Source organism: Coregonus lavaretus (genome assembly GCF_964263955.1).
Source record: "Coregonus lavaretus genome assembly, contig: HAP1_SCAFFOLD_261, whole genome shotgun sequence".
NCBI classification, from domain to species: Eukaryota; Metazoa; Chordata; class Actinopteri; order Salmoniformes; family Salmonidae; genus Coregonus; species Coregonus lavaretus.
Genome location: NW_028164878.1, coordinates 373263 through 391319, shown reverse-complemented (window position 1 = coordinate 391319; position 18057 = coordinate 373263). Strand labels below are relative to the sequence as shown.

The following is an 18057-nucleotide window of genomic DNA, read 5'->3' as shown; positions in this document are numbered from 1 at the left end:
TGGAACGCCGACTGCGAGCCGGGCCTAATCAATCAACATCAGTGCCCGACCTCACTAATGCTTTTGTGGCTGAATGGAAGCAAGTCCCCGCAGCAATGTTCCAACATCTAGTGGAAAGCCTTCCCAGAAGAGTGGAGGCTGTTATAGCAGCAAAGGGGGGACCAACTCCATATTAATGCCCAAGATTTTGGAATGAGATGTTAAACGAGCAGGTGTCCACATACTTTTGGTAATGTAGTGTACCTAATAATCATAGAGATAGAACTTTAAAACGAGCATGACAAAATTACCCCACTGTTGAACTGTGAAAATCATTCAGGTTTTATTTCCATAAATTTCCTCTCACGGTGAGCAACAAACATGATGTGAAGAGTGATTGAACAACACACACAGATGAACCTTTATATAGAGAACAGAGGTACTGACCAAAATCCTTTCAGATCCTTCAAATCTTAATTCTACATTCTTGTCTGCTGAATGACTGGCCCCAGTGTTCCTTCAACCTCGCCACAGTTTAAAATGTAATCTCTTCAACCCGAAAGAGAGAAATGTAAAGTATTACTTCATGCGGGTACAGCACATTAGATATAAAGGTAACTTCCTGCCTGTCCTATCGAAGATTTCAGTGCAACATTTATCCAACGGAAATCTATCAATATGTTAGATAGATATGTCTTGTGTTTGATCCTCTGTGCGGTACAAGGTCAACTTCAGGCAGCATTGTAGCGACCCTCATGTTACATGCCTGCGGTCATTACAGTATATTTAATTTAAACATCTTTTTAACAGCACCCGTCCTACGCTATGGTACAAAACATCAATTTACAACACTTAGAACTAAACTAGCTAGTGGTTGACATATTCAAATAAATAAGAACATTTAAAAACATAACAACATAGTGATTGGAACAGTAAACTCAGAGCTCACTTCAATAACAACCAGTCAGAATGCGAGGTTAGATAAATTAGTAAGAAGTGGAAGTTAAACCAATAACCAGCTTTTGCTGGTTTAAAAAATGTGGAAGTATGACAACCTTGCCAGTTTGTGTGTGTCCATGATGCCAGTCCAGGGTCATACTCATTAGTGTGTACACCATTGCAAGATGTTGTGCAAAGTCAAACTAAAGTGTTTGTTAATGGATAAGTTCAGGTAGTCCATCGCTGTTTGCTTCCCAGTGAATACAACCCAGTCTCACACAGAGGAAGTCTGTGCCTCTTCGCTGGGGGCCTTGTTATTCCCCTGCATGCTCCCTGAGAAGTTGTCAGAGTCCAGCAGCTCCACGATACTATATGGAGAACAGTCCTCCATCCCCAGCTTCCCACAGGCCCAGCCACAGAACCCCTTCTCCAGGTCCCGGACAGACAGCCACCACTCACTAAAGGCCCAGGAGACCTGCGCCAGGGCGCAGTACAGCGCCAGGGCCAGGGCCATGGGCATGATCAGCATGGGGTAGAAGATGATGAGGAAGGGGCAGATGGTGATCTTGTGCCAGAATGTTCTCTCCTCGTTGTAGACCAGGAACACGTTGTACCAGGTGAGCGTTCCATAGTAGAACGACGTGATGAAGGCGAGGAGGAAGACTACGGGGGCACACGATAGGCTCCAGAGGATCACATGGGGGCCCTGGCAGAACCCCAAGCCAAAGGTACGCTTGGAGCCCTGGCCCCCCTCACACTCAGCGTCCAGACGTTCTTTAGAGAGGGTCATGTCCCGGAGTTCTCTCTCTGTTAGAGTAACGTGGATGTCCACCAGCTGACCCTTCTTCTTCCCCCTGGTGATGGTGCCGGTCAGGGTCACATAGCGGCTGTCTGGGGGCATGCTCCTGTCGCTCCAGCCTCCTGGAGATACACAGCAACAACATTATGACACTAGTAAGCTCCAGCCTCCTGGAGATACACAACAACAACATTATGACACTAGTAAGCTCCAGCCTCCTGGAGATACACAACAACAACATTATGACACTAGTAAGCTCCAGCCTCCTGGAGATACACAACAACAACAACAACAACAACATTATGACACTAGTAAGCTCCAGCCTCCTGGAGATACACAACAACAACAACATTATGACACTAGTAAGCTCCAGCCTTCTGGAGATACACAACAACAACAACAACATTATGACACTAGTAAGCTCCAGCCTCCTGGAGATACACAACAACAACAACATTATGACACTAGTAAGCTCCAGCCTCCTGGAGATACACAACAACAACAACATTATGACACTAGTAAGCTCCAGCCTCCTGGAGATACACAACAACAACAACATTATGACACTAGTAAGCTCCAGCCTCCTGGAGATACACAACAACAACAACAACATTATGACACTAGTAAGCTCCAGCCTTCTGGAGATACACAACAACAACAACATTATGACACTAGTAAGCTCCAGCCTCCTGGAGATACACAACAACAACAACAACATTATGACACTAGTAAGCTCCAGCCTTCTGGAGATACACAACAACAACAACATTATGACACTAGTAAGCTCCAGCCTCCTGGAGATACACAACAACAACAACAACATTATGACACTAGTAAGCTCCAGCCTCCTGGAGATACACAACAACAACAACAACATTATGACACTAGTAAGCTCCAGCCTCCTGGAGATACACAACAACAACAACATTATGACACTAGTAAGCTCCAGCCTCCTGGAGATACACAACAACAACAACAACATTATGACACTAGTAAGCTCCAGCCTCCTGGAGATACACAACAACAACATTATGACACTAGTAAGCTCCAGCCTCCTGGAGATACACAACAACAACAACATTATGACACTAGTAAGCTCCAGCCTCCTGGAGATACACAACAACAACAACATTATGACACTAGTAAGCTCCAGCCTCCTGGAGATACACAACAACAACATTATGACACTAGTAAGCTCCAGCCTCCTGGAGATACACAACAACAACATTATGACACTAGTAAGCTCCAGCCTCCTGGAGATACACAACAACAACAACATTATGACACTAGTAAGCTCCAGCCTTCTGGAGATACACAACAACAACAACAACATTATGACACTAGTAAGCTCCAGCCTCCTGGAGATACACAACAACAACAACATTATGACACTAGTAAGCTCCAGCCTTCTGGAGATACACAACAACAACAACAACATTATGACACTAGTAAGCTCCAGCCTCCTGGAGATACACAGCAACAACATTATGACACTAGTAAGCTCCAGCCTCCTGGAGATACACAACAACAACAACAACATTATGACACTAGTAAGCTCCAGCCTCCTGGAGATACACAACAACAACAACATTATGACACTAGTAAGCTCCAGCCTCCTGGAGATACACAACAACAACAACATTATGACACTAGTAAGCTCCAGCCTCCTGGAGATACACAACAACAACAACATTATGACACTAGTAAGCTCCAGCCTCCTGGAGATACACAACAACAACATTATGACACTAGTAAGCTCCAGCCTCCTGGAGATACACAACAACAACATTATGACACTAGTAAGCTCCAGCCTCCTGGAGATACACAACAACAACAACATTATGACACTAGTAAGCTCCAGCCTCCTGGAGATACACAACAACAACAACAACATTATGACACTAGTAAGCTCCAGCCTCCTGGAGATACACAACAACAACAACAACATTATGACACTAGTAAGCTCCAGCCTCCTGGAGATACACAACAACAACAACATTATGACACTAGTAAGCTCCAGCCTCCTGGAGATACACAACAACAACATTATGACACTAGTAAGCTCCAGCCTCCTGGAGATACACAACAACAACAACATTATGACACTAGTAAGCTCCAGCCTCCTGGAGATACACAAAAACAACAACATTATGACACTAGTAAGCTCCAGCCTCCTGGAGATACACAACAACAACAACATTATGACACTAGTAAGCTCCAGCCTCCTGGAGATACACAACAACAACAACATTATGACACTAGTAAGCTCCAGCCTCCTGGAGATACACAACAACAACAACATTATGACACTAGTAAGCTCCAGCCTCCTGGAGATACACAACAACAACAACATTATGACACTAGTAAGCTCCAGCCTCCTGGAGATACACAACAACAACAACATTATGACACTAGTAAGCTCCAGCCTCCTGGAGATACACAACAACAACAACAACATTATGACAATAGTAAGCTCCAGCCTCCTGGAGATACACAACAACAACAACATTATGACACTAGTAAGCTCCAGCCTCCTGGAGATACACAACAACAACAACAACATTATGACACTAGTAAGCTCCAGCCTCCTGGAGATACACAACAACAACAACAACATTATGACACTAGTAAGCTCCAGCCTCCTGGCGATACACAGCAACAACAACAACAACATTATGACACTAGTAAGCTCCAGCCTCCTGGAGATACACAACAACAACAACATTATGACACTAGTAAGCTCCAGCCTCCTGGAGATACACAGCAACAACAACAACAACATTATGACACTAGTAAACTCCAGCCTCCTGGAGATACACAACAACAACAACATTATGACACTAGTAAGCTCCAGCCTCCTGGAGATACACAACAACAACAACATTATGACACTAGTAAGCTCCAGCCTCCTGGAGATACACAACAACAACAACAACAACAACATTATGACACGAGTAAGCTCCAGCCTCCTGGAGATACACAACAACAACAACAACAACAACATTATGACACTAGTAAGCTCCAGCCTCCTGGAGATACACAACAACAACAACATTATGACACTAGTAAGCTCCAGCCTCCTGGAGATACACAACAACAACAACAACATTATGACACTAGTAAGCTCCAGCCTCCTGGAGATACACAACAACAACATTATGACACTAGTAAGCTCCAGCCTTCTGGAGATACACAACAACAACAACATTATGACACTAGTAAGCTCCAGCCTCCTGGAGATACACAACAACAACATTATGACACTAGTAAGCTCCAGCCTCCTGGAGATACACAACAACAACAACATTATGACACTAGTAAGCTCCAGCCTCCTGGAGATACACAACAACAACATTATGACACTAGTAAGCTCCAGCCTCCTGGAGATACACAACAACAACAACAACATTATGACACTAGTAAGCTCCAGCCTCCTGGAGATACACAGCAACAACAACAACAACATTATGACACTAGTAAGCTCCAGCCTCCTGGAGATACACAACAACAACAACATTATGACACTAGTAAGCTCCAGCCTCCTGGAGATACACAACAACAACAACAACATTATGACACTAGTAAGCTCCAGCCTCCTGGAGATACACAACAACAACAACAACAACAACATTATGACACTAGTAAGCTCCAGCCTCCTGGAGATACACAACAACAACAACAACAACAACATTATGACACTAGTAAGCTCCAGCCTCCTGGAGATACACAACAACAACAACATTATGACACTAGTAAGCTCCAGCCTTCTGGAGATACACAACAACAACAACAACATTATGACACTAGTAAGCTCCAGCCTCCTGGAGATACACAACAACAACAACATTATGACACTAGTAAGCTCCAGCCTCCTGGAGATACACAACAACAACAACATTATGACACTAGTAAGCTCCAGCCTCCTGGAGATACACAACAACAACAACATTATGACACTAGTAAGCTCCAGCCTCCTGGAGATACACAACAACAACAACATTATGACACTAGTAAACTCCAGCCTCCTGGAGATACACAACAACAACAACATTATGACACTAGTAAGCTCCAGCCTCCTGGAGATACACAACAACAACAACATTATGACACTAGTAAGCTCCAGCCTCCTGGAGATACACAACAACAACAACATTATGACACTAGTAAGCTCCAGCCTCCTGGAGATACACAACAACAACATTATGACACTAGTAAGCTCCAGGCTCCTGGAGATACACAACAACAACAATACTATTAAGACAGAAGACAAAAACATACACAGCACAGTTCACTAAATACATTTCAGAATGATTCTTCTTTGCATAGAAGTAGGCGAGGCTTGCTTTCAGAGGGAAGAGGCAGCTAAACATACTGTAGTGGGAAAGACATGTCAGATATCTGGTATGTTATGGAAACAACCCAATGACAGGTGTATTTTAATGTGGATAAATTGTATAAGATGTGGCAGGTTAGATTGAGAAAGCCCCATTAGTCAGTCAGCATTTTCTGTAGAAGAACTGACATATCTATGACATCTAAATATATTCAATCATTTGTTAGCAGCAGCTTTCATGAATACATTCTGCATCCCAAATTACAGCCTAGTCCCTACAGTGCACTACCTTTGACCAGAGCTATTTGGGCCCTAGTCTAAAGTAGGGTGCCATTGGGATACAGCAAATCGACTCTGGTGTCTCACCTTCGCCGGTGGGTGTGGTGAGGAACTTGGCCCCCTCCTCTGTGCTCCTGTCGGCCACTCCCTCCTCTCCACCCTGCTCCTCCCCGGGCCCCCTCTCATTGTCTGAGCGATACACAATGATGGACTCAGGTCTGGGCTCCTTCCTCCTCTTCTTCCTCCGGTTGGCGGGGCCCACCTCTACATGGTTCCCTGATGCCTCTGACCTCTCCGACTGGAGGGAGATGAGCTGGGGGCTGCTATCTCCACTGGGCTGGGGCTCCGCCTGGGCCATACTGACTGACTAAGGGAAAGGATCACTGCCGCTACCTCGCTCTTCAACCAAGGAGCATGAACTGAGGAGCAAACGGAAGTAGAGAGAAGATTCAGCGACACCAGGAGGACAATGGAAGTCAAGAAAACATACTGACTCACACCTGACCTGCCTGGGACACCTCTCTAGAGCCTTACCTCCTGACTGGGGATGGGACACCTCTCTAGAGCCTTACCTCCTGACTGGGGATGGGACACCTCTCTAGAGCCTTACCTCCTGACTGGGGATGGGACACCTCTCTAGAGCCTTACCTCCTGACTGGGGATGGGACACCTCTCTAGAGCCTTACCTCCTGACTGGGATGGGACACCTCTCTAGAGCCTTACCTCCTGACTGGCCTGGGACACCTCTCTAGAGCCTTACCTCCTGACTGGGGATGGGACACCTCTCTAGAGCCTTACCTCCTGACTGGCCTGGGACACCTCTCTAGAGCCTTACCTCCTGACTGGGGACGGGACACCTCTCTAGAGCCTTACCTCCTGACTGGGGATGGGACACCTCTCTAGAGCCTTACCTCCTGACTGGGGATGGGACACCTCTCTAGAGCCTTACCTCCTGACTGGCCTGGGACACCTCTCTAGAGCCTTACCTCCTGACTGGGGATGGGACACCTCTCTAGAGCCTTACCTCCTGACTGGGGATGGGACACCTCTCTAGAGCCTTACCTCCTGACTGGGGATGGGACACCTCTCTAGAGCCTTACCTCCTGACTGGGGATGGGACACCTCTCTAGAGCCTTACCTCCTGACTGGCCTGGGACACCTCTCTAGAGCCTTACCTCCTGACTGGGGATGGGACACCTCTCTAGAGCCTTACCTCCTGACTGGGGATGGGACACCTCTCTAGAGCCTTACCTCCTGACTGGCCTGGGACACCTCTCTAGAGCCTTACCTCCTGACCTGGCTGGGACACCTCTCTAGAGCCTTACCTCCTGACTGGCCTGGGACACCTCTCTAGAGCCTTACCTCCTGACTGGGGATGGGACACCTCTCTAGAGCCTTACCTCCTGACTGGGGATGGGACACCTCTCTAGAGCCTTACCTCCTGACTGGCCTGGGACACCTCTCTAGAGCCTTACCTCCTGACTGGGGATGGGACACCTCTCTAGAGCCTTACCTCCTGACTGGGGATGGGACACCTCTCTAGAGCCTTACCTCCTGACTGGCCTGGGACACCTCTCTAGAGCCTTACCTCCTGACTGGGGATGGGACACCTCTCTAGAGCCTTACCTCCTGACTGGCCTGGGACACCTCTCTAGAGCCTTACCTCCTGACTGGGGATGGGACACCTCTCTAGAGCCTTACCTCCTGACTGGCCTGGGACACCTCTCTAGAGCCTTACCTCCTGACTGGGGATGGGACACCTCTCTAGAGCCTTACCTCCTGTCTGGGGATGGGACACCTCTCTAGAGCCTTACCTCCTGACTGGCCTGGGACACCTCTCTAGAGCCTTACCTCCTGACTGGGGATGGGACACCTCTCTAGAGCCTTACCTCCTGACTGGGGATGGGACACCTCTCTAGAGCCTTACCTCCTGACTGGGGACGGGACACCTCTCTAGAGCCTTACCTCCTGACTGGGATGGGACACCTCTCTAGAGCCTTACCTCCTGACAGGGATGGGACACCTCTCTAGAGCCTTACCTCCTGACTGGCCTGGGACACCTCTCTAGAGCCTTACCTCCTGACTGGGGATGGGACACCTCTCTAGAGCCTTACCTCCTGACTGGCCTGGGACACCTCTCTAGAGCCTTACCTCCTGACTGGGGATGGGACACCTCTCTAGAGCCTTACCTCCTGACCTGGCTGGGACACCTCTCTAGAGCCTTACCTCCTGACTGGGGATGGGACACCTCTCTAGAGCCTTACCTCCTGACTGGGGATGGGACACCTCTCTAGAGCCTTACCTCCTGACTGGGGATGGGACACCTCTCTAGAGCCTTACCTCCTGACTGGGGATGGGACACCTCTCTAGAGCCTTACCTCCTGACTGGGGATGGGACACCTCTCTAGAGCCTTACCTCCTGACTGGCCTGGGACACCTCTCTAGAGCCTTACCTCCTGACTGGGGATGGGACACCTCTCTAGAGCCTTACCTCCTGACTGGGGATGGGACACCTCTCTAGAGCCTTACCTCCTGACTGGGGATGGGACACCTCTCTAGAGCCTTACCTCCTGACTGGCCTGGGACACCTCTCTAGAGCCTTACCTCCTGACTGGCCTGGGACACCTCTCTAGAGCCTTACCTCCTGACTGGCCTGGGACACCTCTCTAGAGCCTTACCTCCTGACCTGCCTGGGACACCTCTCTAGAGCCTTACCTCCTGACTGGGGATGGGACACCTCTCTAGAGCCTTACCTCCTGACTGGGGATGGGACACCTCTCTAGAGCCTTACCTCCTGACTGGGGATGGGACACCTCTCTAGAGCCTTACCTCCTGACTGGCCTGGGACACCTCTCTAGAGCCTTACCTCCTGACTGGCCTGGGACACCTCTCTAGAGCCTTACCTCCTGACTGGCCTGGGACACCTCTCTAGAGCCTTACCTCCTGACTGGCCTGGGACACCTCTCTAGAGCCTTACCTCCTGACTGGCCTGGGACACCTCTCTAGAGCCTTACCTCCTGACTGGGGATGGGACACCTCTCTAGAGCCTTACCTCCTGACTGGGGATGGGACACCTCTCTAGAGCCTTACCTCCTGACTGGGGATGGGACACCTCTCTAGAGCCTTACCTCCTGACTGGGGATGGGACACCTCTCTAGAGCCTTACCTCCTGACTGGCCTGGGACACCTCTCTAGAGCCTTACCTCCTGACTGGGGATGGGACACCTCTCTAGAGCCTTACCTCCTGACTGGGGACGGGACACCTCTCTAGAGCCTTACCTCCTGACTGGCCTGGGACACCTCTCTAGAGCCTTACCTCCTGACTGGCCTGGGACACCTCTCTAGAGCCTTACCTCCTGACTGGCCTGGGACACCTCTCTAGAGCCTTACCTCCTGACTGGGGATGGGACACCTCTCTAGAGCCTTACCTCCTGACTGGCCTGGGACACCTCTCTAGAGCCTTACCTCCTGACTGGCCTGGGACACCTCTCTAGAGCCTTACCTCCTGACTGGGGATGGGACACCTCTCTAGAGCCTTACCTCCTGACTGGGGATGGGACACCTCTCTAGAGCCTTACCTCCTGACTGGGGACGGGACACCTCTCTAGAGCCTTACCTCCTGACTGGGGATGGGACACCTCTCTAGAGCCTTACCTCCTGACTGGCCTGGGACACCTCTCTAGAGCCTTACCTCCTGACTGGCCTGGGACACCTCTCTAGAGCCTTACCTCCTGACCTGCCTGGGACACCTCTCTAGAGCCTTACCTCCTGACTGGGATGGGACACCTCTCTAGAGCCTTACCTCCTGACTGGCCTGGGACACCTCTCTAGAGCCTTACCTCCTGACTGGCCTGGGACACCTCTCTAGAGCCTTACCTCCTGACTGGCCTGGGACACCTCTCTAGAGCCTTACCTCCTGACTGGCCTGGGACACCTCTCTAGAGCCTTACCTCCTGACTGGGGATGGGACACCTCTCTAGAGCCTTACCTCCTGACCTGGCTGGGACACCTCTCTAGAGCCTTACCTCCTGACTGGGGATGGGACACCTCTCTAGAGCCTTACCTCCTGACTGGGGATGGGACACCTCTCTAGAGCCTTACCTCCTGACTGGGGATGGGACACCTCTCTAGAGCCTTACCTCCTGACTGGGGATGGGACACCTCTCTAGAGCCTTACCTCCTGACTGGCCTGGGACACCTCTCTAGAGCCTTACCTCCTGACTGGCCTGGGACACCTCTCTAGAGCCTTACCTCCTGACCTGCCTGGGACACCTCTCTAGAGCCTTACCTCCTGACCTGCCTGGGACACCTCTCTAGAGCCTTACCTCCTGACTGGGGATGGGACACCTCTCTAGAGCCTTACCTCCTGACTGGGGATGGGACACCTCTCTAGAGCCTTACCTCCTGACTGGGGATGGGACACCTCTCTAGAGCCTTACCTCCTGACTGGGGATGGGACACCTCTCTAGAGCCTTACCTCCTGACTGGGGATGGGACACCTCTCTAGAGCCTTACCTCCTGACTGGCCTGGGACACCTCTCTAGAGCCTTACCTCCTGACTGGCCTGGGACACCTCTCTAGAGCCTTACCTCCTGACTGGGGATGGGACACCTCTCTAGAGCCTTACCTCCTGACTGGGGATGGGACACCTCTCTAGAGCCTTACCTCCTGACTGGCCTGGGACACCTCTCCAGAGCCTTACCTCCTGACTGGCCTGGGACACCTCTCTAGAGCCTTACCTCCTGACTGGCCTGGGACACCTCTCTAGAGCCTTACCTCCTGACTGGCCTGGGACACCTCTCTAGAGCCTTACCTCCTGACTGGGGATGGGACACCTCTCTAGAGCCTTACCTCCTGACTGGCCTGGGACACCTCTCTAGAGCCTTACCTCCTGACTGGCCTGGGACACCTCTCTAGAGCCTTACCTCCTGACTGGGGATGGGACACCTCTCTAGAGCCTTACCTCCTGACTGGGGACGGGACACCTCTCTAGAGCCTTACCTCCTGACTGGGGATGGGACACCTCTCTAGAGCCTTACCTCCTGACTGGGGATGGGACACCTCTCTAGAGCCTTACCTCCTGACTGGGATGGGACACCTCTCTAGAGCCTTACCTCCTGACCTGCCTGGGACACCTCTCTAGAGCCTTACCTCCTGACTGGGGATGGGACACCTCTCTAGAGCCTTACCTCCTGACTGGGACTGGGACACCTCTCTAGAGCCTTACCTCCTGGCCTGGGACTAATGATCACTTGGGAAACAGTGCAGACTACGTGTCCATTCTGTGTGAGAGCAGGTATTCTCTGAAAGAAAGCACTGACAGAATTCTACAAAAGAAAGAAATAGCCAGAGAATGTTAAATTATATTTCTGCCACTGTAATGCATACAGTAATACCGCTGTGGTTAGTTTACACTTCGTTACTGCATTATTTATTTGAATACATTTATTTTTCGTCTCGATTCATATGCACATTGACAATACCATTGCAAATGTATATAGGCCTAGAAAACGACATTTCATAGAATTGAATGGATGAAAGGGTTGTCTGATAGATGGCCCATGCAGTATAAAAGCGTCGACACCATTTTCTGCGGTGGATCACGTCTATGCCACCAATGAACTAATGTAAGCTCATCACGGCTCCAGTGAAAACCCACCATTATAACAAAGACTATATTTTCAACATGGAGGCCACATTGTGCATCAATGCATCAGACCACAGGTTTACAGTAGATTGCGTCAGTCTTAAATGGTAGCTGTGATACTAACGTAAGGGGCAATATTTCCCATCCACATCTGATCCTTTCCTTTTAAATCACATCACACCCAGTTATTTTGTCTAAACGAATACCGGCGGCGTGGAAAACGTTTGCATTTACACTCAAAGACAATATGTCTTACCTTAAAATGATTTGGCACCGAAGCTGAGGTATAGTAGTAGTGTTATTTTCGTGTATTTTCTTCGATAGACGCACGCTCCACATCACTACGCTGTTCGCCGATGTAGGCAGGGTTGCCAGGTTAACAAAAACCCGCCCAAAAGGACTGAAAACGAGCCCATTAGTTTTTCCTACAGCAAGAGAGGAGTTTCCACATTTATACAATAAACAATTTTTTTCCATAATGTTACCGAGCCAATTAAGAAGGAATATCGACGTAACTTGTAACTACGATGGACGCAAAATTCGGTTTTTATCAAAATAAACTAATTTGAATATGTCGCAAGAGAAAAGATAACTGTCCCTTATTAAACTGGCCAGATAATTTCCTATTGATGGATGTTAATTTAACTCATTTGACTGCTGTGAGTAAGCAGTAAGGCACACGGTGGTATGGTGCTGAGGGCTCTTCTTAGCATGACACAACGTGGAGTGCCTGGATACAGCCCTTGGCTGTGGTATATTGGCCATATACCAAAAAAAACCAGGCTGCCTTATTGCTATTATAAACTGGTTACCAATGGAAAATACTTTTTTGTCATACCCATGGTATATGGTCTGATATAGTATGGCTTTAGGCCAATCAGCATTCATGGCTCGAACCCAGTTTATAATTGTAAATAAATCCCTTTTGTGCATAACTATAGATAAATCCGACAGGAGAGGTTGAGTGAGGAAAGTTGGACAGAGGATCTCGAAATCTCTGAGCAAGAAACACTTGGATGAACATAAAAAATTAATGTTAGGCTATTTTCTGGCAATTGTGCTGTTATTATGTGCCAGATGTTAAGACTACAAACCGTTATAAATGGTCCATTTAAGAGATTGACTTGTCATTTCAATAGACACAGGCTACAGACTCAAATCTGGGTTTATGACTCTCTAAATGTTGCCATAGTTTGCTTAGATAAAGGCAGGTAGCCTATAGCTCCTGATAGTCCTACATGTCATTTCATATAGTCTACAGTAGCCTAGACAAGATGGAGGCATTATGTAAACTGAACGATTTAGCAGTTTGCTAAAATTCTAATTAACAGACTAATTTATTCAACATGAATAGCGAGGCGATTTCGCAATTCGAAGTGCTTGTGTTTCCCAATAGCCTGCTGGAATAGGCTACTGAGAATGTGGTCATAATTTCAATCACTGAATTAAATATGAATAATATCTATATTAACCGAATGTGCTTGTCAACAACAGCCAGAGTTTTTTTTTCCTGTAGCCTAATCTGACTGATTGTTACTGTCAATCTGTGATAGAGTTTGATAACTGCCTATTGTAGTGTATTAAGATTATGACTTTCTTAATGGAACCAGAAAGAATGTTTATCTTAGTTCAAAAGTAGCCATTTGTAGGGTGACGCCCCAGGGGAGACAGGTGATTGGACAGCAGAGGGAGCAACCCATATTTTTGCATTGTTTATAAGTATATGCTGGAGGAAGAAGAGGTTAGAGCGACCATTGCAATCTGGGAAGTCGCTCTCCGGGTGTCATGACATCCGTCACTTATGCTGAAACCTTGTGATATGAATAAACCTTATGATCCAAGTTCAGTATGAGCAGACTCCTTTGTTTATCAGCAATAATTGCCAGCATTTACTCGATACGACACTATTTAATTAACTAAACATGGCAATCAATAGCCTTATTGCATAATAACACAAGGTTACAACAACAATACACTGAAGTTACAGGCTATTTATTTAATTGGTTTGCCAGCTCCAGGTAGGCTACACAAGTGGCACAAACTGATTTGCAATGACTCCAGTGATATAGTCATTTCAACATCGACATATGTATCAAATGGTAGCCGACAGTAGCCTACAATGGCATATAAATGAATAGGCTACTTGATGGCCAACAGATGCAAATCTATCATTCTCCACAATTTATGTCAATTTCATTGAGGACTTTTCCCCATAACAGACGCACAGGAGGGAGTTCCCTAACTTCCCTTTCAAATTTCCACTTGTGCATTATGACAAGTTAAATAGCCGACCTACAACTGGTAACAAGATGGCGTGGCGTGCTGCTCTCGCTCATGTAACTCAGCCAATAACTGTAGTGCTATCTCAACACACACACACTCCTCCGGTCCTCCTCCGGTCCTCCTCCGGTCCTCCTCCCCACAACTCACTCACTCATCAACAGCCTGCCTCACTGCCTGACAGTCAGCAACAGGTCACAGTGAAATATATATTTGTTAAGATAAATGCCATGGAGGCCGCGGTGCAATTTAGTAGCCCAAAAACCGGCAACCAATACGTTTTCAACCGCAACATCGTTTTCAAAGCAGCCCAATTTCGCTGAAAATAACAAACATGGCAACCCTACATGTAGGATTCCAGATGGGCGTAGTAAACTGTATTCCAGAATACCACTAACTCCGCCCCTCCACCGCTGTCCTGGCCAATCCCGTGTAGATATGGAACTGCGATTAAAACACTAATCCACAGCGAGGCTTGCCTGGGGAGGTGGAGAGCTACGGAGATTGTGACAGCCGGTTAAATGGCGTCCCTAGACAAGGCAAGAACTAGATGTATGTCAGGAGAAGTGCAGTACTATCAGAAGGAGAGTTATACTTGGAATATGGAGGAGGAATGTGTTGATAATCACAAGTTTACTGGAGAACGGAGACCAAGTAGAGACTTTCGGACAAGGTGGATGATTGTATAATATAAGGCAGTTTATTCAGAGGTAAAGATATCTGTAAATAGCGTGCACGGACCCGTTCGTCAACCTCGTAGGGAGATATCTGAGAGCGCGCCCCAAAACATTGTGTGCTGACATTTTATACAATAAAATAAAGTAGGTTGATTCTAGTAGTTCTGATCTTCCGATTGGTCCTGATGAGTTGGTCGAGGTCATCTCCATTGCATTGGCTCTGAGTCGGGTTCTCTGTCTTCAGATGTTCAGCCTAAGAGAAGGGGTTTTTTGTGTGTGTGTGCTTAACAATGATGATGTGTGTGTATGTGTGTGTATGTGTGTGTATGTGTGTGTGTGTGTATGTGTGTGTGTATGTGTGTGTGTGTGTATGTGTGTGTGTGTATGTGTGTGTATGTGTGTGTGTGTATGTGTGTGTATGTTTAACGATGATGATGTGTGTGTGTGTGTGTGTGTGTGTATGTGTGTGTGTGTGGGGGGGGTGTGTGTGTGTATGTCCTCAGAGCAAGAACTCGTGAGTTGGGAGAACTGAGAGACCTATGGCGTGGGTGTTGTCCATAGCCACCTGCTGATAAGGCCGACAAGATAGAAGTCTTTGTGCATTGTATTAAATCCCAAGGCCCAACACAAGATGGGTCATGCACAAGATTTTAGTCAGACCAAGCTATAACATAATATATTTACTACGACAAATGGAGGGGAAAAGAGAGGCAGAGGAGGTCTAAGAGAGAGAGAGAGGAAGAGGGGGAGCTTGAGTCGGTAAAAAATGGGGGGGGGGGGGGGGGGGGGGATGGTTTGTTAAAGAAGAATGGTAGAAAGTGTAAACAGAGTGAGCTGAAGACAGGAGGAGAAATGGAAGAGAATGAGGGCGAAGTATCGGAGGTGGTAGGTGTGGTGAAGTATCGGAGGTGGTAGGTGTGGTGAAGTATCGGAGGTGGTAGGTGTGGTGAAGTATCGGAGGTGGTAGGTGTGGTGAAGTATCGGAGGTGGTAGGTGTGGTGAAGTACTCGGAGGTGGTAGGTGTGGTGAAGTATCGGAGGTGGTAGGTGTGGTGAAGTATCGGAGGTGGTAGGTGTGGTGAAGTATCGGAGGTGGTAGGTGTGGTGAAGTATCGGAGGTGGTAGGTGTGGTGAAGTATCGGGGGTGGTAGGTGTGGTGAAGTATCGGAGGTGGTAGGTGTGGTGAAGTATCGGGGGTGGTAGGTGTGGTGAAGTATCAGAGGTGGTAGGTGTGGTGAAGTATCGGAGGTGGTAGGTGTGGTGAAGTACTAGGAGCCCGAGGCTAGCACCGAGGGTCAGGATAAAGATGAGTCTGTGACAGTAGGAGTGAAGTTTTTGGAGTAGGAGTGAAGTTTTTGTCTTTTGGCTGATCCATTTGTGGTTTCAGGGTGGGTGAAAACAGAGTTGGGTGCTGTGGAATCGGTGAAGGTAACCAGAAGTGGTCTGGTGATAATTGTTTGTGTTTCTGTTGGTCAGAGGGAGTAGGCCCTCTGACCAAAAAAAGTATTTAGTCAGCCACCAATTGTGCAAGTTCTCCCACTTAAAAAGATGAGAGAGGCCTGTAATTTTCATCATAGGTACACGTCAACTATGACAGACAAATTGAGAGAGAAAAAATCCAGAAAATCACATTGTAGGATTTTTTATGAATTTATTTGCAAATTATGGTGGAAAATAAGTATTTGGTCACCTACAAACAAGCAAGATTTCTGGCTCTCACAGACCTGTAACTTCTTCTTTAAGAGGCTCCTCTGTCCTCCACTCGTTACCTGTATTAATGGCACCTGTTTGAACTTGTTATCAGTATAAAATACACCTGTCCACAACCTCAAACAGTCACACTCCAAACTCCACTATGGACTATGTAAACTATGTAATGAATGGGACTATGTAATCTCACGATACATGGTCCCATTCATTCTTTCCTTTACACGGATCAGTCGTCCTGGTCCCTTTGCAGAAAAACAGCTCCAAAGCATGATGTTTCCACCCCCATGCTTCACAGTAGGTATGGTGTTCTTTGGATGCAACTCAGCATTCTTTGTCCTCCAAACACGACGAGTTGAGTTTTTACCAAAAAGTTCTATTTTGGTTTCATCTGACCATATGACATTCTCCCAATCCTCTTCTGGATCATCCAAATGCACTCTAGCAAACTTCAGACGGGCCTGGACATGTACTGGCTTAAGCAGGGGGACACGTCTGGCACTGCAGGATTTGAGTCCCTGGCGGCGTAGTGTGTTACTGATGGTAGGCTTTGTTACTTTGGTCCCAGCTCTCTGCAGGTCATTCACTAGGTCCCCCCGTGTGGTTCTGGGATTTTTGCTCACCATTCTTGTGATCATTTTGACCCCACGGGGTGAGATCTTGCGTGGAGCCCCAGATTGAGGGAGATTATCAGTGGTCTTGTATGTCTTCCATTTCCTAATAATTGCTCCCACAGTTGATTTCTTCAAACCAAGCTGCTTACCTATTGCAGATTCAGTCTTCCCAGCCTGGTGCAGGTCTACAATTTTGTTTCTGGTGTCGTTTGACAGCTCTTTGGTCTTGGCCATAGTGGTTTGGAGTGTGACTGTTTGAGGTTGTGGACAGGTGTCTTTTATACTGATAACAAGTTCAAACAGGTGCCATTAATACAGGTAACGAGTGGAGGACAGAGGAGCCTCTTAAAGAAGTTACAGGTCTGTGAGAGCCAGAAATCTTGCTTGTTTGTAAGTGACCAAATACTTATTTTCCACCATAATTTGCAAATAAATTCATTAAAAATCCTACAATGTGATTTTCTGGAGAAAAAAAATCTCAATTTGTCTGTCATAGTTGACGTGTACCTATGATGAAAATTACAGGCCTCTCTCATCTTTTTAAGTGGGAGAACTTGCACAATTGGTGGCTGACTAAATACTTTTTTCCCCCACTGTATATATGATGGGTTACAGGGGCGGCAGGTAGCTTAGTGGTTAAGAGCGTTGTGCCAGTAACCGAAAAGTCGCAAAGAGAATAAAAATACTATTAAAAAACACCAGGGATAAAAAAGCAGTGTTGGAAAGAAGCAGAGTATGAAAGACAACATTGACTGAGGAATATAGAAACTTTTGGTTGAGGTCAGACACAATATCTTAATAGAT

At 47.5% G+C, this 18057-nt stretch overlaps 1 protein-coding gene across 1 annotated transcript; it reads right to left on the bottom strand.

The window, feature by feature from the left end:
- Positions 1 to 299: 299 nt before the first annotated feature.
- On the bottom strand, positions 300 to 12319 carry tmem169b (transmembrane protein 169b). The gene is made up of 4 exons (XM_084191565.1): positions 12233 to 12319; positions 11557 to 11656; positions 6417 to 6748; positions 300 to 1839 (listed from the first exon to the last, which is right to left on the bottom strand). Exons 3-4 carry the CDS (start codon positions 6685 to 6687, stop codon positions 1193 to 1195), a joined length of 918 nt encoding a protein of 305 aa, XP_084047691.1. The 5' UTR covers positions 6688 to 6748; positions 11557 to 11656; positions 12233 to 12319; the 3' UTR covers positions 300 to 1192.
- Positions 12320 to 18057: the final 5738 nt, after the last annotated feature.